This window comes from Mus musculus, chromosome 15, assembly GCF_000001635.26.
Source record: "Mus musculus strain C57BL/6J chromosome 15, GRCm38.p6 C57BL/6J".
In the NCBI taxonomy this organism is placed as follows: Eukaryota; Metazoa; Chordata; class Mammalia; order Rodentia; family Muridae; genus Mus; species Mus musculus.
In genome coordinates, this window is record NC_000081.6 from 66,698,136 (window position 1) to 66,725,964 (window position 27,829).

General features: G+C 44.3%; 1 protein-coding gene across 2 annotated transcripts in view; it reads left to right on the forward strand.

The window, feature by feature from the left end:
- Tg (thyroglobulin) overlaps positions 1-27,829 on the forward strand; it is a 179,968-nt gene that overhangs the window by 27,382 nt on the left and 124,757 nt on the right. For both annotated transcript variants that reach the window (XM_006520745.3, NM_009375.2), the window contains exons 20-26: positions 305-520; positions 7,070-7,219; positions 9,738-9,908; positions 16,936-17,052; positions 18,993-19,108; positions 21,515-21,623; positions 26,955-27,146. In XM_006520745.3, coding sequence (XP_006520808.2) covers positions 305-520; positions 7,070-7,219; positions 9,738-9,908; positions 16,936-17,052; positions 18,993-19,108; positions 21,515-21,623; positions 26,955-27,146 — 1,071 coding nt within the window. The remainder of the gene's footprint in view (positions 1-304; positions 521-7,069; positions 7,220-9,737; positions 9,909-16,935; positions 17,053-18,992; positions 19,109-21,514; positions 21,624-26,954; positions 27,147-27,829) is intronic.

Here is a 27,829-nt window from a genome sequence, read left to right on the forward strand (position 1 = left end):
GAGACTCAGAGGTGTGGTGTGGATTACCTGAATAGTGCACCCCAGATCATGGTAATGCGTATTCTGAACCAAGAGGGGTCACTTTGGTGCCACAAAACCTGAGACTTAGGTTAGAGTTTTACTTGTGTGTGTGGCTTTGAGCCATCCGTTCACATTCTCTAAGCCCAGTCTGTCCTAAAGAAAGAATTTGTGATGTTCATGTGTCCTTTCTGTCAAGCCATTCTAGGCAGCCACACAGCAGCTATTCCCTGTGCCGCTCAGGAGACGATGAGATTATGCTCTCTGACTGGTCTCTGTCTTACAGAAAGGGCGGTAACGGGCCAGGATCTCCTTGGGCGCTTTGCAGATCTGATCCAAAGTGGCAGGTTCCAGCTTCATCTGGACTCCAAGACATTCTCAGCGGACACCACCTTGTATTTTCTCAATGGTGACAGCTTTGTCACCTCTCCCAGGACTCAGCTTGGATGTATGGAAGGGTTCTACAGAGTCCCAACCACCAGACAGGATGCTCTGGGCTGTGGTAGGTATTAACTTCCCTCTAGACTAAGGTATAGAACCTCAGGAGGCTTCAGGAAAGGCCACTCTACTCTGGGGGAATCATCAATGCATTAGTCAATAAGTATTTTTCTGTCCAGTTTTCAAGGGAATCAACTCATTAGCCGTCACTGTATCAAGGAAGGAAGGAAGGAAGGAAGGAAGGAAGGAAGGAAGGAAGGAAGGAAGGAAGGAAAAGAAGCCAGTGTATGACATTTTCTGTTAGTTCTTCCTCAGCTTGAATATGGTACTGGGATCCTTGTGAGAAGAAAGCCCATGTCTCCCCTATACCCTGGCGTGACATTTCTTGGTTTTATTTTGGCAAGATGTCATCTCTCTCAACCTTTACATAACCATTTGACATCCCACTCTACTCTCATGGAGATGAGACCTGCTACAGGTTGACTTGACAGGTCTTGCTCTTGCCCATGAGCATCTTTGAAGACCATTTTCATGGGACTGCAGCTACAAAGAAAATGGAAGATGTGTCAGCTTCCTGTCACTCTCTTTATTATCACTCCTGACTCAGTTTTTTTTAAGTAGTTCAGGAAGTTGAATTGTAACATGGGTCTCCTTGGCTAAAAGATTTCAAGATATCTTCAGGATTTGTTCTTCCTAAAGGCCCTGAAGGGATCTGATTCCATCAATTTCTCAAAGTCAGACACATTCTTTGGCTGTAGAATCCCTCTTTCATTGTCAAGGACAATGTGCCATTTAAGAGCAATTTTAATGACCTACAGCTGGATACTCCAGGAAACTTCCACAGCTGTGTGGTCCATCTATTTTTATTTAAATTCCACCTATAATTTTAATTCCTGTTGGCCACATAGCTAATATAACAGCTTCCAAGGATAGGGATGTGGTGGTGTGTGGGTAAGGTGGCAGGATCATTGTTCCATCATGAAAAGATTCAAAGGTTTTATGATGGGATGGAAGCTTACCTCCTACATGGAGTGAATTGGAGAGTTTTTATTGAGCTGAGAAGAGAATGCTTTCTGTTATTTCCCTCCTAGTTATATTAGTTGCAAGACAAAGCTAGACTTTCTAAAATCCCTGCCAAGTGAATTTGAGCTACATCCTAATCCCAGCACAGAGTACAGAAGCATTGCCACTCCCAATTGGTATTTACTGCAGATATTACACTCTACATTGTGAGTTTGCAAGTATCTATTTCACAGGACGCCCTGATGGCAGGGCCTTTCCCCACCAGACAGTCAGAAATAGAGGATCTGTTAAATGGACTTGTACAGCTTGAACAAGCTGCTTCCCAAAAGGGGCTTGAAGTCACCATATCCAGTATCAATGGGTGAGGAATTGTAGCTTGTCTTGGGACAGAACGCGTATTTTGTCTTTCCATCTACTTAGAGCTACCCAGACAGGAAGATGAGAAGTGAGAGAAAGAGTGGATGGTGGCATCTGCTAAATGGAGTCCCAGAGAGGGCATCTCATACATGCCAGCCACGGGGTTCTCAGATTTGACTATGCAGTGTCCTTAGCTACCTGGATGAACACCATCGAGTTGGTGTGTGGATATATATATATGAGGGAAACTGAGAATCCAATTGCAAGTTTCTTCTGGAGTGCTTAGTCAATAGTGACTCTAAGCTCCTATCACCAGGAGATTGGGGGTTAGATAGGATGGCTTTGCCTAAAGGAAAAACTCTGTGTGGATCATGTGAGGACCTGATATCAGAGTAAGAAGGGCTTCAGCAAGCCCTCTTGAAAAATCCAGAATGGTGCCTGGGGAAGAGGTCTAAGATCAGGCTTTGCCCTATGCTTTCTTACAGCCCTTTTCTGTAAAGGTCCAGAACTTGTGGCTTTCTGGGACATTCAGCCAGGTCTCAATAGTTGAATTTAGTCACTGTGGAGAGTACAATGTGATTCAATTCTAATAACCATGGATCTACTGAAGCAGAAGGCCAGCCTCATTTGCTCTACATTCTGCAGTTGAGCAGCTTCACTTCAGCTCTGTCTATATTCTATCTCTCGATGGCTGTGCCTCCTTCCCTTGTCACAAAGGATTTCCCACCCCACCATCTAAGCTTCCAACTTTCTTCAGACTGAAAGACCCAGAATGAATTTACAAAGGCTGCACGAAAAGACTTGGGTTTTCTGCAGTATCTGTGCGTCTGTGATTATGTCTGAGAAGCCCCAGTGAATTTCTTGTATGTATGGAAACTTGCTGACGTTTCTGTAGAGCTGGGTGTTTCCCCCACTCCCTCCTGTGAGCAAGCTTTGGAAGCTGAGGCATACAGCTCTATATACACTTAGGACATGGCCTTTAGAATCAGACGTGCCTGGACTTGAGTCCTGGCACCAGCAGCTTTTTGTCCCTGGAACCACGGAGGTCATTTGTCCTCCCCTAAAAATCCTGAACTCCACGATGTAGAGTACACCGCTCTGCCTGTGACCAACCCTCAGTGAGTACCCCTGATTTTAGTTGGCAGTGCAGACATGTGATCTTGGCTCTATCTGCTTCCAGAGCTTTGGTCCCACCCTGTGCATCACACCTCTCCCTTCTCAAAAGGGGAGTGCTAGTGAAATCATACCATCTAAGATTCAGGCTTCTCCTTCTTGGCTTTTCTCCTTCTAAAACACATCTGGAACACAGCTGTGAAAGCTGTGGAGCTACAAGGCAGAACATTGTCCTGGGGAGATGAAGCAGGTTTTTTTCTCTGTCATCTCTGAGGTCTGATGTAAGTGATTCTTGGTTGTGCAGTGGCTTGGGTGAGAGGAGCTTCCCTTTCTTGTAAATTGTATGGACATGGTCATTCTGACCCTGGGAACTGGTGCTGCTAGGGATAACAGGAGAAGAAGCTTTGCTGTGGTTTTCTCAGGACATGTCTGTTCACTCTCTTGTCTCTCTATATTTTGTGGCTCCTGTGGAATTCCCTGCTGGAAGCTTCCATTAGAAGGGATTACAGAAAGATTGTCAAGATTTTTCATTTTTCCTCGGTCTGACATTAATTTCCACTTACCTACAATAAGTTCATTTTCCCCCTCTCTACAAATTCTCATAATAGAACTCGTTCCCTGTGGACTTTCTTATCTGGCAGATATGTCATGTCTTTCCCTTCATCCTTTCCTCCCTTACCCCTTTTCATTCATCTGTCATCCACCCACCTAAGCTTTAAAAATCTAGTTATGTACAAACCCCATACCACAAGTGCAGAGCAGCAAAAATTTTCATGGTACCACACATGACTGGACCATAGGACTGTGGTATAAAGTGCTGTTTAAGGCAGGCAGAGATACATGTTAGTGCAGCAGGTGCTGTGTGGGGTCTGAAAAAGTGAGCAGGAATTGGTGTTAAGATAGGCAGATGGGATCAGGCTCTCTGTCTCTGTCTTTTTCTCTCTGTCTGTCTCTGTCTGTCTCTGTCTGTCTCTGTCTCTCTGTCTCTCTGTCTCTCTGTCTCTCTGTCTCTCTGTCTCTGTCTCTGTCTCTCTCTCTCTCTCTCTCTCTCTCTCTCTCTCTCTGTGTGTGTGTGTGTGTGTGTGTGTGTGCATTTATGTGTTAGGAGCACCAAAATGAAGGCTATTGCAGAAACTGGATGGAATAGTAAAAAAGCAATGAGTGTAAAAGCCCACTGGCTTTATGAGACAATGCCATGATTTCTATTGCTGAATAGAGTCTGTAGGGGAACATGGCAGGAGGTGACCCATCAAGAAAGATAGGATTCTGAGAAGTATAGACACAAGTTTGAACCATCAACAGAGCACCACAGAAGAATTTTGAGCTGGAGAGTGACAGAACCAGAAAGACTTGACAGGACTTATATGAACTTCTTAAAAGGTGAAGTATTCTGATGTCTCCCAAAGATACTTTTCCTCTTTGCAAAAGTATGACCTGTCACTGCTGGGGTTGAAAGAAAGATTGGCGGGAAGAACAACAAAACTCAAAGCCTTGAAAGCTCTAAACTCAAATGATCAACTCTTGTATTAAATAGAGGAGGCACTTGTCACAGCTATTAGTAATTCTGGCTGGTGGATTGGAAGGTGAAAGTGAGCATGCAGGGGCCGTGGAACACGTACACTTTCTGGTCTTGAGAGGAGCCACGTGCTCAGGAAAGGATGATGGTCATCAAGGTGCTGCCTCATTATAATCTACAAAAGTACCCTTTAGATGGAAAATCTCTTTACATCAGGGGCAGTCACAGTGGTGAAGGAGCATGCGTAACTTCTCAGACTGACAGGAGCCTGTGGTTTGATAGCATCTCTCCAGGTCTCACTTTCCTGTCTTCATCGGGACTCTGAATAAAGATAGCAGAGCCGATTACATTGGCCAGGAAGCATTAGTTTCCTTTGGCCCCAAATTTACAGATACTTACTTGAAAAAAAAAATTGTCCCAACCAATCATTATCAATCTGACTCAAAGAAGTAGTGGAACTGGTGCTCAGAGAAGGATACTCACTGATAGCGTAGACTGGAAAGTACTACACAGTTTCCAAGATGTGGCTGAGTTTCTGATTTACTCTGAGATAGCAAGAATGCATGCAGACCAAGGATAGTAACTCCCAGAGCATTGGCTCCATCTCACTGTGTTCCACCTTGCTGTGGTGACTTTTTTTTATCTTGCTGCTAAGTCAGAAAAGATGCCCTTCTCATAGGGCTGTGAGACAACACATGAAAACAGCTGGTGCTGTGCCTGCCACATGTCATAATTTCACCCTCTCCCCTTCCAGGAGAGTGCTGTAGCAAGTGATGGCTGAGCACTCCAGGCCCAACCTTCTCACCAGTAAGATGGGAATAGATACTCATTCTTAGTGGTAATCATAGAGGAATTTAAGTCCACCAATTTTGCTACTCTGGCAAGGGACCACATCCAAAGGTCTAGGCTGTGTGATCTGGCTTGAATGCCTACATGTCTTTACTGCATAGCTTCAATCCCAAACAATGAAGGTAAAGTTAGTTTGTATAAGGATCTCCCATTTTATAGGGTAAAACTCAGTTGTTGAAATTATTTGACAAATTATTATGACTACAACCGTGACTAAGAAGGGAAAGGGAATAGATCCTCTATGTTTTTCAGAGCCAACAGAGTCAGGGTGACCAATTCATGCATTGCTCTACAATGGATCTCCTGAGGGCTTTAATTTTAATACCTTGTAAGATATATATCTTTGTAGTTGGAATTCTGGTTTCCTAGAATCCCACTGCCCAATTAACGTGTATACCCAGTAAATACCTATTATTTTTACTTTTAGTGAAGTCCTTCCTTGTAGCCACAATCAACAAGAGAAATTAGAAGGGACTGAAGATGTTAGAGCAACAGAAAGCACTTGATACCAGCAGATCAGCAGTGTAACAGTAAGATGCTGACATCCAGCAGGGCAGTGGTGGTGCATGCCTTTAATCCCAGCACTTGGGAGGCAGAGGCAGGTGAATTTCTGAGTTCGAGGCCAGCCTGGTCTACAGAGAGAGTTCCAGGACAGGCAAGACTACACAGAGAAACCATGTCTTGGAAAAAATAAAATGAAATAAAATAAAATAAAATAAAATAAAATAAAATAAACTATGCTGACATTTAGCATGACAAATTAATGAGAGATTTTATCCTCAGAATTTGGGCTTTCTGAGTCAATTAGAAACCAAAAGGTCCAATAGCAAGAACCACTTTTAATGTAGTCTGCTGGGTGCTTAATTTGCCCATCCTTGTCCAGTATAAGTAGCACTGTTAGTGACTGACCCACAGGGACATTGGCCATAGCAGTCAAATGAGATGGCACTAAGTTTTAGAATTACTGGGATTGACTCATTGAGAAAGTAGCATTTGCACAGAGTTGGCTACAAAGAAGGATGACCTTAAAAGTAAAAGTAATTGTTACTTGCTGAGGGCACGCATGAGTCTGGCAGTAGGTTAGATTCTGTATGTGTATGACTACTATCCCCCAATAAGTACTGTGGACTCCATTTCACACAGGATAAAAAATAAAAATGACTTTAGGGGACCCTAAGAACTATACAGAAAGTGGGACTTCACTCAATCTACCTACACTTTCAACTCTTCATCACATCCTTAGATTTGGGAAGCTATGTTTGGGCCTCATTTGTCTCCAGAAAAATCCCACTGTCTCCAGATTCATCTTCTGTCATGCTCATCTCCTTTGCAATCTCAGCTCTGGCTTGATTTGGCCTTTCTCTTGCCATTACACCTTTGTACTTGCTGTCTATACTGTTTGGTGCTTGGCTCCCTTTGCCACTCGAGTCTCTAGTGTTAACTTCTCAGAGGCTGTTTCTTTTTAATGCGCTCCTAGCTTGTCTCCTATTTTATTGGATCCATCCACATGTAAAGATTTTGTGATGATTGCTACACAAGTCCTTAGCTTCTGAAGAGAAGACCCTACCTGCTTTCTTCTCAGCTAGCTCCTTAACTTTTGAGCCCAAGGCTGCCCACTTTTCATTAATTTCTAGGCTGATTTTTTTCTCATATAAAAATCCTAGGCTGATTCTGGAGTTCTATAAATACTCTAAACCCTGTCTTTGGCCATAACACTAGTTCTCACTCTGTTGTCATCTTTCTTTGTGCCCCTAGTGAAATGCCCTGAAGGAAGCTTCTCTCAGGATGGGCGATGCACTCCCTGTCCTGCTGGCACCTACCAAGAACAGGCAGGCAGCTCAGCCTGCATCCCATGCCCAAGGGGCAGAACAACCATCACCACTGGAGCTTTCAGCAAGACCCATTGTAAGTTCTTCTTGGACCACTCTGAAGGAGAAGCCTTCCCCACACAGAGGGCTGTAGCACAGCTGCTCAGCATCAGTGCCAGAGATGTTTGAAGATATATCTCTCTTCACTCTAGAAACTATCTTACAGCAGCTGGATGCTGGATAACATCTATACATACCCCACATCTGCCAGAAAACAACAACAGCCTCTACTCCAAGTTGTGACAACCAAACAGTTGTGACAACCAAACTTGACTTCAAGCATTACTGTTTCTTGGGTGGTGGTGGTGGGGAGCAAGACTTTCCAGTGTTGGGAACCACTAGGTGATCAAAGGCCGTTTTCTGTGAAGGCCAAGCTCCTGCCAGGCTCCAGGCCAGGCATGTTACCTGCAAAATCTCTTTCACTCATCCCAACTCCTCTTTCAGGTAGATAGCAAGACCCACTTTTTTTACAGATAAGATGAAGGCTCAGATAAGTGAGATTACTTAGCTGGAGCATTGAAGCTACCTCAGCTGACTTTTGACCTTAGTTTTGCCTGATTTTGAAACTTCTGACTTTTGTAAATTAACCTTATCAGAACCAGAAGTGGAAGACGTTCCCCAACCCTACTCATAACCACTGTGTAACTCATGGTCAGTCTTTTCTGACCCTGTGCTGGCCACACACACATCTGCTCTAGAAAGGATCCATGCTTTGTGATAAATCTTTTTATATGAGTTTGTAATTATGTCAACACAAAGAAAATTTTTATTGTTTATAATGTGAATAGCTCCAAAATTTGTAAAGAAGTGATCAAAGGAAAGGAAGTCACGTTCTTTGATAAGGGAGGTTTCCTGGGAAAGGAGGGTCATGCCAACAGGATGGTAATTATTCCAGGTTCAGAATCACAGGGCTTTCCTAGGTAGGAGTTAACAGAGTCTTCGGCATGCAATGTCCTTGACATCAGAGTACTATTTCCCCTGAAATACTCCATCCATGGTGGAGGTGACCTAGCATGCCGTCCCTATGACAAAGCAGCACTTCCTTAAAAGGGCATTTGTGTCATGGCCCGCCACTCGTTGTGAAGGGACCAAGATAGAAATGGAGGGAGCAACAGACCATGGTTGAAGCTTGTAGCAACCAGAGCCAACTTGTTTCCTCTCTCCCCTTGCTAGCATGGTGGCTGAAATCAAGCAGCTTTCCTTCTGTGAGTGTCAGTCTGTCCTCTATGAAACAGGTCGATGGTGCCACATTCCTAGTATACCATATGATGCAGGGTGGTATAGCAATAGAGCGACAAGCATTGATTTCTCCTGGTTCTCATGATTCAAAATCAGAGTGCCAACACGGCAGAGGTGGGGATATGGGGTAGGAGGAATAGAGCTATCAAGATCAGTTCTCTCTAGCTGCTTATTTCATAGGCCTTTGAGTATTGCTTGCACAGAGACTGAGACCTTCAGGTCCCCTTTTTGCTTAAGGACAAATTCATTCCATCATGTTCTACACTCCTGACCTCATCTTCCCATAATTGCATCCAAAGATCCTACTGTCGAATTCTCACATGAAAGACTGGGGCTTCAGCGTATGACTCAGAACAGACACAATGTCAAGTTCATAGCAAGCATAGGAGAAATATTTAAAGTATACTAACACCTTCCTACAAACACACACACACACACACACACACACACACACACACACACACACACACTACGTGAGGTACTGTGATGATATTTCTTTGTAGCTGTAGAGGGTTGGGCAACAACATTAACATTCCTCATTATTCCTCCTGAGTCAAAAGCACTATTGGTGGACTGATCTGTAGACTATGGGCCAGGTGAAGAAAGGACTTCCAGGGTGAGAAAGAAACTTGAACACAGGGATAGAGAAGTGTTCATTTCTAGATCCACCTCATACTCAAATTCCTGGATGTTGAGAGGGGGGGTTTCCATTTAGATACTGGGCAATGCAATGAGATACAGGTCCTGCCTTCATAGAGCTTCCATCAAATAGGATGCACTAAGTACCTAATCACAGGGAAATAGAAACACTGACCAAACTTACCCTTGTGAAGGAGAGGTTTCAATTCCAGGAAAAACTGTAGCATTGGACAAGACCAAGTTGGGGGTTTGGAGATGTTGTAGTCTATTCAGGCAGCTATTTCAAACTATCATAAGCTGGGTGGATTTTACAGGCAACAGAACTCTGTTTCTCACTATTCTGGAATCTGGAAGCTCAAGATCAAATTACCATCAACTGAAAATACCACAGATGGTGACTTTCTAAGTGTCCTTATATCTTAGAAGGCCTCACCTCCTACTATGATCACTGATGACTCCAAAATTTGGGTTTGTGAGCCATTATGAAAGGTGCTCTATGGGCGACATGGGGTCTCAGTGGTGTTCTTTGCTGGAGGTGGTTACACTACAAGCTTTCAGCCAGAATGTCTGTGTTACCCATGTAACTTAGTCATCACCATAGGGATCCTGGGAGTTGGAAGAGAAAGAGGGAGTTACAGAGACCTGTAACTCATTGCTGTGTCCATCTCTTGTCCTAGGTGTCACTGACTGTCAGAAGAATGAGGCTGGCCTACAGTGTGACCAGAATGGTCAGTACCAAGCCAGCCAGAAGAACAGGGACAGTGGGGAAGTTTTCTGCGTGGACAGCGAGGGGCGGAAACTACAGTGGTTACAGACAGAGGCTGGACTCTCAGAATCTCAGTGTCTGAGTATGTACTGGTTATTATATCCACTGTGATTGCTGGGACCAGGGTCTTTGGGACCTACAGAAAGGGATTACACACAGATGCCATTACTCTCCTCCTTTATTCCAAAAGTTTTTAGCCTACAAGGAAGTTGTTAGAACAGTGAAATGGAAAGATCTCCTTCACTTATACCTGTTAATATTTTGTGCTTTCTTTTTATGTTGAATCATTTTTCAATAAGTTTCAGGAATCCTATGAACATTACCCCTGAGTAATTTAGCAAGAGAAAGATGAATTTTCATGAAAGTTGACCTGCTGAGGCCTCTTCTCTTGTAGGAAGCTTGCCTCTGTTAGTCTGGGTAGCATTGCTCTCTCAGCTGGATGCTGGGGAACTACTGGTTATCTCTCCTTACTCCATCATCTCCTTATGGGGTGACTTAGGATGAATTGCTCATCCTGTCTTATCATCAATGTCTCTAGTCTGTTTTCTCAGATAGTACGAGAATCAGCATCATCTTGTAATGTCAACAAATACTTATAAAGCAGTACTTTAGGTTCTCATGGAGGTAGTGAATGAGAAGGTTCCAGGAATGCCATCAAGTTCTCCCACACATGGTGTGATAAATGTCTGCAGAGCAGAGAAAGGTGTGGTGTCAGAGTGGATTAGTCCCCAACGTCCCCTTGCTGTTGGTGTAGTCCTGGATACTCAATCACTCTGAACAATTTCCTCATTTTCAATATGAGGAACTAAGTGGGGTACCAAGTACAGTAGCTCACCATGTCCAGTGCATCTGACAATCTGACAGATACTTGAGCGAGCTGGGGCTCAGAGGCTGTTGCCAGCAGCTCCTCCTCTCTTCCTGAAGAGGTTTGGAGGGCAGGGAGCTGAATGGGCAAGGTCTCTTTGTGTTGGCCTCTCCTTTGGTCCTTAGGATTCAACTCTTTCTTTACCTATGTTCTCCCATTACTTGAGGCCCTGCTCCTTGCTTTCCTTTCCCAGTGGACCAGCTGGGGTTGGGTGAATCCTGCTGGCCGGACTTACAAACTGTGCAAGAAGAGGGTTGGCATATGTGAGCTCACTATGTGCCAGGCTTTTACATATTCACTACATTGTACTTGTGGTCTACTAAGGGGAGAGATTATTTTCTTCAATATTTTAGCTGAAGACAAAGAAACATGGAATGTTAAAGTGCTTCTCTCTAACCTAAAGCTGAGATACAACCTAACTAGATTTAATCTAAGATGTGCCTCACTCTCTAAACCCCGTGCTCCTAGTTGTTCGATCTGTGCTTCTATTCAGATTCATGCATTTCCTCAGTACACAGGTGTGCATGTGTGTGTGGGCAAAAGTGCATATACATACTCTCACTTATTTACACACACACACACACACACACACACACACACACATACACACGTGCCTTTTCTGTCCTCTGGTGAAGATGGATCAGCACAGACAATCTGAGAAGTGATTGCTTCCTAAGGCTCAAAGCCATTATTCCTCTTCTCCAGCAAAATAATAACAAATTTCAAACATTTTTGGAGGGGGGGTGTGTACACCCTGTAAAATCCAACAGAACTCTTCTTTCTCTAATATTTTTAATGTGTGTACATGCATTCATACCACTGCATCTGTGTGTAGGTCAAGAATCAAATCAGTTTGCATCCTTTCATCAAGTAAGCTCAGGAATTGAATGAGGTAATTGGGTAACATAGATGAGCCATCTCACCAGTCCAGAAACATTTTTTTTTCCTCAGTTCCATTTCTTGTGGGCAGGGCTAACACCACAGGAGTTAAATGGAACTTGCAGATTCCTTAAGAGACTAGGAGGTGGCTTCTTCCCAGGACCCTGCAGAGTCCACAGAAGTGGTGCCACATGCACTGCAGCCCTACTGCTCATTGGCTACTCCGGGATTATTGCCTAGCTGCTTTGAGACCTCTTTGTCCCTGCCATTGTTCAATGTGAAAATAACCACACAATTTGTGAGGCATTTGCAGCTTGTTCTACCCCGGGTTCAGAAGGAAAATGATGCTTTCATCAGCAGTATAAGAAGTGTTCAGGAGTCACAGCTCAGCTGGCAGCTAGAGAGGATGTACCCAAGGCACTAACTTCTGTACAGTTTTCAGGGCATCTTCAGCTTTGTTGGCAAAGCTGTGAGATTATTTTCTGGGGGTGCAAGGTATTTCTGTGTTAACAAACAGCTCTCCTTGGGCAGTATGTCCCTTCTTAGCTCAGAGAGCTTCCTTCTGGGAGGGAAAGTGTAGTCTCCTGTTGTATTTTTTTCTAACAGAAAACACACAGGCTTTAGAGTCCAGCCTCCCCATTTTCTCAGTGTCTCCTTGGGTGCTTTTATTCTCTATTCACCTCGCTTCCTCTGCTCAGGTCTGTGTGTTACCTTCCTACACACCAGGTCGGCCATGCCTTCCTCTCTCATCCTCCTGTTCAGTCCAGTGATTTCTCTCTGAAGTTTCTACTATGGTTATTGTAAGAATGAATTCTCCTCACACTATGTCTCATAAGTCTTTGTGGCCATACATCCCTCAGGAAAAAGGGGAGCACAAAATGGCACCAAAACTCTGGGTTCCAGCCTCATAAATGTGTGTGTCCTTTTGACATCACTCTGACTTGATGTATTCCAGAGCAATATGTATGTGATGACAAAACAGATAAAGCCCTCTTAGCTGGACTTCTACAAAACTGTGCCCTACAGGTCTGCCAGGAAGGAGAGTCCCTATGGCTTGAGTTCCTGTGGCCAGTTTCATAAGCCCTGTTACTTAGGAGTCCTCATAGAGGACAAACTTTTTACCCAGAGGTCAGTTCTTCCATGACATTTATTGAATTCTTATAACCAAGACACTGGGGTTCTACAAGGCTATAAGTGTGCTTGAGGTCATAGAGCTAGTGAGAAAATGTGACATCAGGATGTGAGCTGAGGTCTGGCTCCAGAGCTAGTATGCTTTGTCCCGTGGCCTAGTGTCTCTGTGTCTTCAGTGCCTACAGATGCCAAACTTGAGGATTTGATTTCTCTGTGAAGACTTGGCCAGTCTGCTGCCTACATTGCCGTGGTTTATTCAGAGAACTCACCTGAGCCTGATCAGGGGCCAGTTAGTCAAGTTTATCTTCTCTGAGCTTTAGATCCAGTCCTAATTATGTCCTTGCTGACCCATGCTGTGCTTCTGTGAACCATACCAGATATCTAAATAGATTTTACAATCTTGACACACTGTCCTAATTCCCCAGGGCTAGACATCCAGCTATTCATCTACCCATCTCTGAATCTCTGTCACTGTGCCAGATTAAGGGTTACATATGATGGGTGCATTCCCCTTACCCTGGAGGGCAATAGGCACATGCATAGCCATTGTCAGATACATGCTGTTTTAACATTAACCCTCAGGCTTCCTTTACAACATTCTAAAACTCTGAATTGATACATAGAAAGTATACCAGCAGAACATCTGAATCCCCAAATTAATTTTTACTTGCCCCTCTGCTCTGCTGGCAGTGAACTTCTTCATGACGACCCCAGCGCTGTTAAGATCCCCATCATCAGGAATCCTTCGAATAGACTCTAAACAGAGATAAATGTGCCACACGTTTAGTAGACTTTACTAGAAATGGAAGGACATGTAAAGTTTAGTTTAATCTAGAACATGAACATGTAGTCCATATCAGCCCAACCTCGATCACACTGGAAGGATCCTGCTGTGGTATTTGCTAGACTGGCACTTTTGGAGTATAAACTAAGTAAGAAGGAGTGGAAAATGGAAAGAGAGGCAGGATTATAAGGAGCAAGGCTGAGTATGGGCTGAGCCCAGGGACCTGGCAACTTCAGCAACCAGAAGGGTCATTTTATTTATTTATTTATTTGTTTGTTTGTTTGTTTGTTTATTTTCACTTTAAAAATATTTTTATTAGGTATTTTCCTCATTTACATTTCCAATGCTATCTCAAAAGTCCCCCATACCCTCCCCCCTACTCCCCTACTCACCCACTCCCACTTTTTGGCCCTGGCATTCCCCTGTACTGGGGCATATAAAGTTTGCAAGTCCAATGGGCCTCTCTTTCCAGTGATGGCCGACTAGGCCATCTTCTGATACATATGCAGCTAGAGTCAAGAGCTCCGGGGTACTGGTTAGTTCATAATGTTGTTCCACATATAGGTTGCAGATCCCTTTAGCTCCTTGGGTACTTTCTTTAGCTTCTCCATTGGGGGCCCTGTGTTCCATCCAATAGCTGACGGTGAGCATCCACTTCTGTGTTTGCTAGGCCCCGGCCTAGTCTCACAAGAGAGAGCTCTATCTGGGTCCTTTCAGCAAAATCTTGCTAGTGTGTGCAATGGTGTCAGCGTTTGGAAGCTGATTATGGGATGGATCCCTGGATATGGCAGTCTCTAGATGGTCCATCCTTTCATCACAGCTCCAAACTTTGTCTCTGTAACTCCTTCCATGGGTGTTTTGTTCCCAATTCTAAGAAGGAGCAAAGTGTCCACACTTTGATCTTTGTTCTTCTTGAGTTTCATGTGTTTAGCAAATTGTATCTTATATCTTGGGTATCCTAAGTTTCTGGGCTAATATCCACTTATCAGTGAGTATATATTGTGTGAGTTCCTTTGTGATTGGGTTACCTCACTCAGGATGATGCCCTCCAGGTCAATTTCATAAATTCATTCTTTTTAATAGCTGAGTGCCACATTTTCTGTATTCATTCCTCTGTTGAGGAACATCAAGGTCCTTTCCAGCTTCTGGCTATTATAAATAAGGTTGCGATGAACATAGTGGAGCATGTGTCCTTCTTACCAGTGCGAACATCTTCTGGGTATATGCCCAGGAGAGGTATTGCAGGATCCTCTGGTAGTACTATGTCCAACTTTCTGAGGAACCGCCAGACTGATTTCCAGAGTGGTTGTACAAGCTTGCAACCCCACCAACAATGGAGGAGTGTTCCTCTTTCTCCACATCCTCGCCAGCATCTGCTGTCACCTGAATTTTTGATCTTAGCCATTCTGACTGGTGTGAGGTGGAATCTCAGGGTTGTTTTGATTTGCATTTCCCTGATGATTAAGGATGTTGAACATTTTTTCAGGTGCTTCTCTGCCATTCGGTATTCCTCAGGTGAGAATTCTTTGTTCAGCTCTGAGCCCCATTTTTTAATGGGGTTATTTGATTTTCTGGTGTCCACCTTCTTGAGTTCTTTATATATATTGGATATTAGTCCCCTATCTGATTTATTTATTTATTTTTAATTTTGTTCTTTTTATTAGGTATTTATTTCATTTATATTTCCAATGCTATCCCAAAAGTCCCCCACCCACTCCCCCACCCACTCCCCCACCCACCCACTCCCCCACCCACCCACTCCCACTTCTTGGCCCTGGCGTTCCCCTGTACTGAGGCAGATAAAGTTTGCACGACCAGTGGGCCTCTCTTTCTACTGATGGCCAACTAGGCCATCTTCTGATACATATGCAGCTAGAGACATGAGCTCTGGGGGGTACTGGGTAGTTCATATTGTTGTTCCACATATAGGGTTGCAAATCCCTTTAGCTCCTTGGTTACTTTCTTGTGCTCCTCCATTGGGGGACCTGTGATCCATCCAATAGCTGACTGTGAGCATCCACTTCTGTGTTTGTTAGGTCCTGGCATAGTCTCACAAGAGACAGCTATATCTGGGTCCTTTCAGCAAAATCTTGCTAGTGTGTGCAATGGTGTCAGCGTTTGGAGGCTGATTATGGGATGGATCCCCGGATATGGCATTCTCTAGATGGTCCATCCTTTTGTCTCAGCTCCAAACTGTGTCTCTGTAACTCCTTCCATGGGTGTTTTGTTCCCAATTCTAAGAAGGGGCAAAGTGTCCACACTTTGGTCAAACTCAGCAGATGTTTTATTTCTTCAGTTTTAAGAGTTTTCATACAACTACATATTACTCACAAGCAAACACCCCTTGTCTCCTGCTTTCCCTTTTCTCTTCCTTGACGCTTCCAGTTAATCCCTTTTGTTTGTCTTGATGACAGTTCCACAGACTGCTTTCTACAGCAAAGCATGAGAACATCTAAGGCGTGTTGTTTCTATAGTATCACTTCAACAGTTTTATGTTTTACACATGAAAGCTTAGAGAAGACTACTCAGTGTATCCTCTATTTTTTCTGCTTCTGAATTTAAAACATGGATGTATTGCCCTGTGCAGAGAGCTATGTAGATACAAGACACGTTTATAATGGCTTGGGTCTATAAGATAACGAACACCTATATTCAGGTTTGTAATGATGACTGATTGTGCTTAAGGAGCAATAAATAACATTTCTGTTTTGGTAGAGACATGCAGTCTATGCACCAGGTGCTTCTGTGGTTTGGAAGTCTCTTTCCCTGACTGTCATTCTCATTTTTCTACCCTTTGTGAGGAATGTGTTCCAAGCCATAAAGCTGAGGAATTTCAGGATTTTTCCCCCTCACTCTACTAGTTCCATGAGCAGGTGGCTCTGTGAATCTCACCAAATGGACCTCAAGTGTGTTGATGGTAGCTAGAGAAACAGATGATAACCTATCACTGAAATACAGCCTGAACAATTCGGGAGCCATGTGACACATCTTGAAATTTGCAAATACTCACATGCACATGTTTGATTTGTCTTATGAAAATAGCTTGTCTCACTTCAGAAAGAATTCAGATTGTTTTAGGGGAATATATTTTTGATGTAATCATTATGCAGCATAATTAGCATTTAAAGACGGAAAGAGATGCTTAGATAGAAAAAAAAATTGCTAACTATGAGAAGATCTGAGAAGAAAGATCCAATCTAATGCTAGATCTTCCCTTTACTTCCTGAGAACAGGATAGGAGATGCAGAGAGTTACACTGCCGAGTCTGAAGGTGAGGCAGGAGACTGGAGCTCCCACCAATGGCAATTGCTCCTTCAGAGACACTTATGTGACCAAGTGTGAGGATGGGTCCAGTGATAGTAACAGAACTTTCTATCCTGACCTGATAATCACATGCAAATGTCCTAAACACACTTCAGGCTTTGATCTCACAGGTCTGCTTAATTCCAGTGATACGGAAATTTGACAAAGCTCCAGAATCGAAGGTTATCTTTGATGCTAATTCTCCTGTGATAGTCAAGTCCAGTGTCCCCAGTGCTGACTCCCCGCTGGTGCAGTGCTTGACAGGTAAGTGAGTTGAGGAAATGCATACATGGGGAGACAGAACAAACTCCACTATTCAATATGATGAAAAATTTAATTAGTCAAGAACACAATAAGCAACTTGATTTATGAAATATTTGTGCAATTCCTAACTTCTTTGCAGTTTATGTCATATCTACTAACTGCCAAGTGTTGGACTGAGTGTTAGGAGATTGAAATCAAGCCACTTGCGTATTATTGTGCACCTGGGTAATCTGTGTAATGAGAGGTGGGATTAGCCCACTGAGCCCTCCTCTCTATGGGGATTATCTATGAATTCCATAACCACCCCCTTGTGTTTCGTGAGGGACACACGAGAAGAGAAGAAGGTGTTGGGAGTGTGAAATGTTTGACATGGAGTTAACAAGTGACAGGTCTTAAATTCAAACCCAGGCTAGCAGATGTCAAAGCCTGCAAGAATGATCATGTGCCTCTTTTAATGGCACATTGAATAAGGATCTGCTTTGGATAATGTCTCTGTCTAGGCTAAGCTTATGCTCTTGTTTATATTGCAAACATAACACAAGGCAGGAAGTAGGGACTTAACTAAATTATCTGTATAACAAATGGTATGTGTGGTATCTGGGTAGACGGTGCCAAGGGGAAAGTTGGGCAGACATGAGGGAGCAGCCCCAGGACAGCTGACTTGTGTGAACCTATGAGGATGACTTCTTTGTGCCCAGGGTATTACACTTACACCATCACCCTCTCTAACACAGCCTGCTTTGGGAAGCAAGCAGCAGGGAGAGATGGAAAGGAGGTGTAGAATTGCGGAGTGAGGCTAGCAGAAAGTACAAGGCCTTTTGCTGGGACCAGGAGATACTTTATTCAAGTAGGTGAAATTCAGTGCCTAAGGCAAGGGGACAACAACAGACAGAAGTTAGAGTGAGAATACCACGTCAGAAGTGTCTGGCAAGATAGAGTCTTACAGAGAAATAAGAGCAGTCTATCTCACTCATAGGCAGGCAGGATGTATAAATCAGTGGAGTTTAGATAGATTCAATCAGGAAACTTATTTCCCACGACTTTAGACACTGGAGCCCTGAAAACAAGGGGTTCATAGCACTGGACTGTCTTCAGTGTCTCAATGGCCATCTTATTGCTTTGTCTTCACACAGACTCCCCCGTGTATTGTCCTGGTTTCTTCTCTCTATTAGGACATAGACTATAACCTCATTTCACATTATTTAATTACCTCTTTACAGACCCTAACTCTAAATAAATTATAGTCATATTCTCATGTAGTGGTGGTTATGGTTGAACATAGGAATGGGAGGCATAAATGTTCCCATAATAAGTATCAAGAGGCTGCTGTAGGTCTCATTGCCATTTAGGAGGAGGGACCATGAAATGGCTGTGCCAGGGAGTAGTATGGGTACCACTGATTAGAGAAAAGAAAGCCATGTGCCACAGAGAACAGAAGAGAAGGGTGGAGAAGAAAAGGAAGAAGTGGGTTAAAGGGGCACTGGGACAGTGTGTTCTTGGGACATAGCAGCAGAGCTGGGACTAGGTCAGCACAAATTAACCTGATAGTTCTGAGAGTGATCCAGAATGGTTGTTGCTTTGACTGACCTCATCCCTGAGCCTGAAGTAGGGTCTTGCTTGCAGTGAAAATCAAGTTAATTTGGTAGAAGGGCAGGAGTCTGTTAGGACTAGGGACATGTTAGACTAATATCAATCTTCTTTTTTTTGAGTTCTAATGAGACTAGCCATTTGTTGGTTGAAAGTCACTGCTTTCTAGTGCCCAGTTAATGTGGGGCATCATGAAAGGAAGTGTGTGTGTGTGTGTGTGTGTGTGTGTGTGTGTGTGTGTGTGTGTGAATAGCAGGGATATGTACATGATGAGGGTAAGGACAGGCTGTGGGTTTGCCCTACCCTCGGCATCACCTGAGAGCTCAGAGGTGGCTCTACTGTGATACTTGCAGATTGTGCAAATGATGAGGCCTGCAGCTTCCTTACAGTGTCCACAATGGAGTCAGAGGTTTCATGTGACTTTTATTCTTGGACAAGGGACAACTTTGCCTGCGTGACTTCTGACCAGGTAAGCCAAAACAGATTCCTGTTCCTGTGGAATCAATCTGGTGGCCTCTGTGCCTGCAGATTTTGAATTTGGGAATGGCAGTTGTGGTGGGCCAGAGCCACAAAGGGTCAGTGTAGCATCTGATCATCAGGATGGTGCCTTAGTGTGGAGTAGCCTCATTGTCCTCTGCCATTACTTACCTCATAAGGCAGCTTGGTTCCTCATGCTAAGGGGCTATTGTCCAGAGCCCAGAGAACCATTTGACTCCTAAGTTCTGAGCACCTGCATTGCTTTCATTGTAAAAGTCAAGTGTAGTAGGGGTTTGCAACCCCATAGGAAGAACAACAATATCAACAAACCAGAACCCCCAGAGCTCCCAGGGACTAATCCACCAACCGAAGAGTACACATGGGGGGCCCATGGCTCTAGCCACATAGCATATGTAGCAGGGGATGGCCTTATCTGGCACCAATGGGAGGAGAGGCCCTTGGTCCTGTGCAGGCTTGATGCCCCAGTGTAGGGGAATGCCAGGGTGAGGAGGAGGGAGTGGGTGGGTTGGTGGGGAAGTACCCTCATAGAATCAGGTAAAGGGGGGATGGGACAGAGGGGTTGTGGGGAAAACAGGAAGGGGGATAGCATTTGAAATGTAAATAAATAAAATACTCCTCCCAAAAGAAAAGAAAAGAAAATCCTTGTAGAACATTAAAAAACAAAAACAAAAACAAACAAAAATACCCACCACCATTCCATTAGAATAGGAGGCCATCCAGCCAAAATCAGTTCCTGGGTCCCAGGGTCCCTAATGGCTGATCTTGCAAGTTTCCTTCTTCTGTGTCCATTTAAATTCTTCTGTGTCCTCTTAGAAAAATGTCTATGTATTGAAGCCTCTTTTAGGTTTTGTGTGTGTTAACATAATAAATCTTTTCTTCCTAAGGACTTTTGCATATCTGTACCATTTTAGTGTGGTAGCCAGTCCACACTAAGGTGCATGGTACTTTTAAGACATCACCTACACTGGGAATTGCACATGCCTGTTCTCTGAACACATGTGTCAGAGTGTTCATGCCTTGCAAGATGTAATGGAGAGGGCTCCCCCAGAGTTTTAGCAGCTTATTAGATGTAAATGAAATACTGGCAGGACACAGATGCAAACAAATATCAGTGCCTACCACTCACTTCCTGCTTTTTAGCTCCCAGGTCCTTCAGATAACCCACATAGCAACACATCACGGGGCGATTGTGGGGATTGAAGAACCCCTTTAGAAAAAAAATTACAGGACAATTTCTGCTATGAATATTACTATAATAGATATCACCTGTGTCAATGTTATTCCCCTCCCCAATCTCTAACTAGGTCAACAGGAAGTTTCACAGGAAGTCTTGCATAGAACTTTGTTAAGGTTCCTCCCAAGGCCCTGGGCTATCAGTGCAGTAATGCAGGGGTGGGGCTTGGATGTTGGTTACTTATAATTGGTCCACCTTGTTCCAGTCTAGGACCCCATTCCCAACAGTTCTCATAGCCTCCCTGGCTCTTTGGCTCCAACTCCTTTGAGATTCTGGAGCTGCAGTGCAGGAATTCAGTCTGCTAAGTTTAGTAATTCCCCCTGCATCTTATGGTTCCAGCCCAATCAGGATGCAACCAGAAGGGATAAGAGAGGAACTTTCACTGCTCTGGGTTTGTATTTCAATCCTTTTCAGGCATTCACACCTCCTTCTTTTAATGGTTTTTGTGGCCCTTCATTCCATCCTCCATCTCTTCAGTAAAGAAAGCATGAAGAGCCAGTGCCTTCAAGTAGCCTGTATTTAAATCTTTGCCCTCTGTAAAGCCCTCATAAGAAACGTCATGGCTAGCAACTCTGAGGAGGGGCAAATACTATATGATAAGCAGGGATGAGTATGCTAGTTTTGTCCTACCCACTCACCCGTGGAACTGATGAGAGCAAATCAGAAGAGTGCCAAGGTGACCAAGAACGGCAAGGTGCTCTGCAGGTTGAGCTGAGGTTTCTAAGCTTCAAATCTGCCTGTGGGCAGAACACCTGCAAGGCCTCCCCAAGCTGACTCCTCCCTCCTCCCCTCTCTGGCCATTACCCATTTCACTGGACAAAATTCTGGTCTTCAATTAGAGCCCCATCCACATTCAGTATTATTGGGAAGCTCTCCTCAGTTCTCCTTCTCCATAGAATTAATCACTGTCACCCCTGTAACAGACTCCAGTTGCACAGCTATGTGCAGCGACCATCACTGTTGATGGGAGTTTACTGCTCACATGTGTGCCCTTCTAATAGGCTAGGAAAGCTAGAACCAGAAGTCCTCACGAATTTTCCTTGCATCTTCTTGATAACTGTGGTCAGAGTTTGGTAAGTATGTGTTGAATTGCTTTGAACTAATGGAAATACTGGATGATAACGGGGCCCTTTCCACTTCCAGGAACAAGATGCTATGGGCAGCCTGAAGGCAACCAGTTTCGGGAGCCTCAGGTGCCAGGTGAAAGTGAGAAATAGTGGCAAGGATTCTCTGGCTGTGTATGTGAAGAAAGGTAGGTTGGCGATGCTGGAGCATCCCTTGATTGTGTTTAGAGTGGTTTCAGAATGATGTGTCTGTGAGGAGGAGATTGACCCCTCACCTCACTGCATGCATGAGACCCTCTTCTCCCTGATCCCACCTGAAGCAGGCTCAACCCACCTGCCTTCTGCAGACAGACAGTGTCCTCCCAGCAGCTACAAAAGGATTTCTGTAACATTCATCTGAGCCATCAGTTCTGGTTTTTATCCCGGTCTGCTGGGGCTGTGAGTCTCATACAGCAGGAACCAAGGAGCCAATGGAAACACAGACACAGTGCAGACAGGGACCCAGCCAGCTTGGCCTATGTGCATGCAACAGAATGCAGACATGTACCCAGCCAGCTTGGCTTATATGCATGCAACAGAGTGCAGACATGCACCCAGCCAGCTTGGCCTAGGTGCATGCAACAGAATGCAGACATGCACCCAGCCAGCTTGGCTTATATGCATGCAACAGAGTGCAGACATGCACCCAGCCAGCTTGGCCTAGGTGCATGCGTACCAAGGCCTTCACCCTGCTTACATCTGGCATTCCAGCAGATCCTGGCTTAGCTCCCTGCAGCCATGTCTCCCAGACCTTCTAGCTCCTTTGTCTTTTCTCTTTTTGCTGAACATCACAGCCAACCCTCCACCCCCATCTTGACTAAAGGGCATTCTAGTCCATCTCTATGCTCATGGGACCCTCTCTGGTGGCACTATGCATATATGTCACCTGGGAGATGGTAGATTTTGAGGCTGTTGATGAGTTAGCTAAGATATCAAGGTCTTTTTTTCTTTTTAAATGTTTGCTAATTGACCTGGTATTTCTTTTGTTGTTTTGTTTTTCCTTTTATTGAAATTAGATTTTCTTCTCATGTGATGTAATATATTTTATTATCCCTTAGACTCCTTTTTGTTTTCTCTTTTTCCTTTTTTCCATTAATTTATTTATACTCACTTTACGTTCCATTTGCAGCCCTCCTTTTCCCCAGTCCCCCCCTCACACAGCCCCTTCCCTTCATCTCTGAGAAGAGGGAGGTCCCTCCCAGGAAACCAACCCACCTTGGCACCTCAAGTCACTGCAGGATTAGATACATCTTCTCCCACTGAGGCCAGACAAGACAGCTCAGTTAGGGGTACAAGATCCATGGGCAGGCAACAGAGTCAGGGTAAGCCCCTGCTCCAGTTGTTGGAGGACCTGCATGAAGACCAAGCTGCACATCTGCCGCATATGCACAAAGGGCCTAGGTCTAGCCCTTGTATGCTGCCTGTTAGTTTTCTAATGAGAGACAGAAAGGGAGTGGATCTGGATGGGAGAGGAGGGGGGTATATAAAGTTCTTAATAACTCTCAAGGTCTGAGACAACATGAGTTGTCTCATCTCAGTATTCCATGTCTGCTTTCTTTTGCCTTAAAAATACAGGCTCTCTTTAATACTCCACGTGACTTTAAAACAAACAAACAAACAATCTATCTATCTATCTATCTATCTATCTATCTACTTTCTAGCATCTATCTATGTGTATTCATGATTTTGCATACATATACCAGAGCATGCATGTGGAAGTCAATGAACAACTTGAAGTAATTCCACTCCTTCTACAATGCAGGTTCTAGACATCAAATTCAGGTTGTCAGCCTTGGCAGCAAGAGACTTTACATATTGAGCCATCTTGCCAGTCCTTTCATAGTGTTTCTGTTGGTTCCTGAAGAACTAGGCTGGGACCTCAGCATTCTCAAAGTAATACAGGAATAACAGGGAGAGAATCTGGCTTCCTGGCAGTATGTGCAAGTGAACAGCAAATGTCTTTAGTCTCATGTGGCCTATATCCCTGTGTCCTGCCTTGCCTGCCTCCTGCTTGCACATCACCTACGGGGCAGTGAGGTGCCAACAATGTGAAGCTCTGTTCTGTGTCCTGTGGCTCCTTCCACTGTCCTGAACTGTGACTTTCTAGTGAAAGAGGATGTTCTGCCTCGAAGACAGCCATGTGGCCAGAACTACCACAATGCTGGCTCTTTGAGTTCTGGAATCTTCCCAGATACTGTGGACTTTAATGTTCATACCAGTGAAGTAGTGGTCCTGTGTGAATCTGGGAGTCAGGAATGTGGAATTGGGTAGCTCCTGTTACCCCGCAAACCCCTCCTGGTAAGTACTGGGAGAGTGAGACTTTCTACAGCTATCTTCTTATGAAGTTTTCTGTTGGTCAAAGACCAGAAGATAGCTAATGAAGGCAAGACCTGGGATGTTAGGGTTGGAGTAAAGAGGAGTGAAATGGTGTTTTCTGAGGCCTGCAGCTCTAGGCACATGCAGGTAGATGCTGCAGCCTTGGCCTTGAGCTAGAAACAGCTGGTGTTAGTGGGCAAGCCACAGACTCAGCTGACCCTGCCACATCCTTCAACCTCTGCAGGGACAAGTACCGAGCTTGTTCCCTCACATCCCCGTCCCAGTGGGCCAGAGTGTATGTAGGGTACCAGTGTTAAGTTTCTCTGATCTATAGCCAAGGCTGCTATGACTTCTGCTTCAATGCCCAATTGTTTCTACCATCCACTTTTAAGCATAGCAAAGCTTAGGGATTGTTTTCTAAAAATAAAAGCCAAAACAAATAAAGTGACACCAGCCAAAAATGTCCCTTAAAAACTGTAATTTAGCCTTTTATCACACTTAAGAATACAATTGCATCGAAATGTTTGTTGTCTCATGCCTACTCCTGTCTCCTGGAAGTTTATATTTGGATTACAAGGGAAAGTGAGAACCTTGTTGCTGCCAAACTAAACCAAGGGCAGAAATTGGCTTGCAGCTTTATTTTGCTTTCTGGATGTTTAAAGCCAAGATATGTTCCCACTGTAGTGGAAGGAAAAGGTGGCTGTACTCAGCCTTCTGTGTTTTTTTCTATTGATGGTCAGATTTTTTTCTCACCTCTGCTTTAACCTCAGTCCTTTCTCTTACATGGTAATAATATATTACAAATGGAAAGAACAGAGTTTCTGAACACCCCTCACCCCCTAAGGGCAGTCATGTCCAGTTTCACCCCTCACCCTGAGCGGCTTGTAAGATAGGACCATGAAATTGGAAGGGGCAACATAGACCTCCAGCTTGCTATGATGTCTGGTACCACCTTCTCTCTTTGTCCAGCTGAGGTCTATGGTCCTAGAACCTGTGAGAGGAGCATGTGCTCCTTAGCATCATAAGAAAACAATGTTGAGAAGCTCCTCTGTGAGGATGGGCTATCTCAGCTCCCAGCTGAAAGATAAGATATGGACAGGGGAAGCATTCTGTTACCCACTACATCCATGTGAAACTTCCTCTAAATATGATCACTGTGACCTTTGCCAGTGTAGAGAACATGACAGCCATGTAGGGCACACAGCCTTGGAACGTCCTTAACTCTTCACTAGGCATCACAGGACTATAAGGACTCTAGTGGCCTGGAGGCTAATGCTGTGAACAGAACAAATCACTGAGTGGCAAAAGAATGAGTTGGATGTTGAAAATGTTTTGCAGGATGTGAAGTGCTCAGATTAAAATGAAGAGGGGAGATGGAACAAAAGTGAACCTGAGCTGCTTTAGCAATTAGGGCAGGAACCCTAGAAGAGATGGCATTACAAGTGATACTTGAAGGATGGGAAGGATCCTCCCGCATGACAATTTCAGGGTCCTCTGTGGCACTTGTGCTATGTGAAGGACATCCCAGTCAGCCTTGACTCTGGCCTTGACATCAGGCAGCACTGTCCAATAGAACTACAGTCTGAGAACTGATGCAATGAAAATAAACGACAGTCAACAGTCACACAGTATTACTATGCACTCAAATGGCTGTGGCAGTCAAGCTCTACTCAATGCAATCATTGTTCAGATAGTGACATTTGACTGATGACTGCTGATGCACATATTTAGGAGCTGCTGTGTAGATATTCTCTCACATAGTTTAAATACAGAGGGAGGGGGATGGGACCTTCTCTAAAGGCCCAAGCAGAAAGTGATTAAGAGTTAGGGAAAGAGTGACAAATTTTATGACAACTTAAAACAGTTCCTCAAAGGGGAACTGGGCACTACTGCAGGGTTGGTGGCAGCTTTCCAAGCCCATCCAGGCAGGTGGTGCTGAAGGCATCCCTGCTTGAAATGAAGAGATGCTGCCATTTTGTAGTGTGTGAAGCACCAGTTGGGCATAAGCTAGTGCTGGGATCATTGTATAGCTGTTTTTCATGTAGTTTGTCTCTTTTCAACATCCATGAAGAGAATAGTTCTCAGGCATGAAAGTAGTTAAGGAGGCATAGGGCCAGCAGATCCAGGCACTTGTGTAGGAGGGAACCTTTAGGGTCTGCTCTAAAGGTTTTCAGAATCTGAGGTTGTACCATGAGGCTTTGCAGTGTCTATAGGAATGAGAGTCCATGCAGGCCTGAATCACCACTGACCTAATGTATGTCATGGCGGGGAAGGCATGGGCTCCGAGTCTCCCCTACTACCTACCTACTGGAGACCAGGGAAGCCAGGTCATATCACAGACCAAGGCTCTTTCCTCAGAATAACACAAACACAAGAATAAAGCTACATGTGAGTATATTGTTTGTAGATTGATGCTCTAAGTGGAACCAGAATTAAGAACAGGGGAACAGGTGAACCCCAAAGCAAGCCACTTTTCACCAGAGGGATAGCAAAGAAAATATTACCCTGCCAAACCTGCTGGTTTGAGTTCCTAAGAAATGGCTGCTATAGACAGTGTAGAATATGGCATGAAAAGCAGGTGTCAGCAGGAGCTGAGTGATGAAGACAGGTCACATAGTGAAGGTTTATATGGCAATGATTTGAAAGGTAGATCCTCAACCAGGCTGAAAGTGAGAGATTGGACCACTCAGCTGTGCAGCTCCCTTGTCTACTCTAAGTTCTTTTCTGTTATCTGGTGTAATAAGATGGGGGAAATAGCATCCATTGTGACTTCTGAATGATGGTGTTTCCTTGTCTGCCGCATGTTCAGACTTATCTATGCTACATACATGAAGCAATAAACATGAAGTGCAATGCTGTGTGGTGCATGCCCATGAAGATGGGACATTGTTGTCCCATAGGAATAATCAAAAGAACAGCACATGCAATTTTCTAGGTGTTCAGCTTAGATACCCAAAGGTATTATGGGTTTAAGATCTCTGGTAGTCACATCCTCTCCATGCATAGTCAAGTATAGAGGTTTCATGCCCAGAGATAATCTTGTGTTGGCCCCCCATACTACCCCAGCACACATGGAGCAAAATCAGAAGACATGACTACGATCAGGGAGCTCCTATCCCAGAGGGTTTTGAGGTCTTTTCAGCCTTTCTTCTTTCTTTCCTTAGGCTATGAATCTACTGCAGCTGGTCAGAAGAGCTTCGAACCAACGGGTTTTCAAAATGTGCTCTCTGGGTTATATAGCCCTGTGGTGTTCTCAGCCTCAGGAGCCAATCTGACAGATACACACACCTACTGTCTGCTTGCCTGTGACAATGATTCCTGCTGTGATGGCTTCATCATCACACAGGTTAAAGGAGGTATGGCCAATAGGACGGCTGGGCCTAACTAGGGATATGAGGCATTTGGAGACTCAGAAAGCACAGAGCCTGCCACTGGAATTTGCTAGCATAATATTACTATGCTCAAATTGAAGATGATCTTTACACAAAAAGGCAGGGGCAAATCCTGGTCTCTTTCCCATGTTAAGATTGTACCATATTTTATGTCATAAAACTAGCTTATTAGAGCTGTCTTCAATATTACAAACCAAAACAGGAGCTCTGAGAATTGAAATCATTTATCAGTGTTATGCAGCCTCTGATGGGACATGGTGGTATTTGACCCAAGGTGTGTTTTTCCCAATATCTTACTGTTAGCTGAGAATCCTGGCAAGGTCACATTCAGACAAATCACCTGAGCTGACTCCTCTGCTCCTGATAACTATAAAGATAATCTGCCTATTCTATCTCTGCCCCTCAATCATTCTCAGTGGCTGTTCAACAGCATATATCTCTGCATTTTATAGAAGCAAACCCAGGCACTTAGTAGGTTAGGTTAGGAGGGGATGTTGGCATTCAGTGGCTTTCTGGGAAGGCAGAGGCTGATCCACGCTCTGTTGGGGTAAAGAAGCACTTAGATGAGATGAGAAACCCAGGGCAATGCGAGAGTGTGCATTGCTTGGCTAGAGGCTGGGAGACTCCCATCTGTTGTAAGGATTACT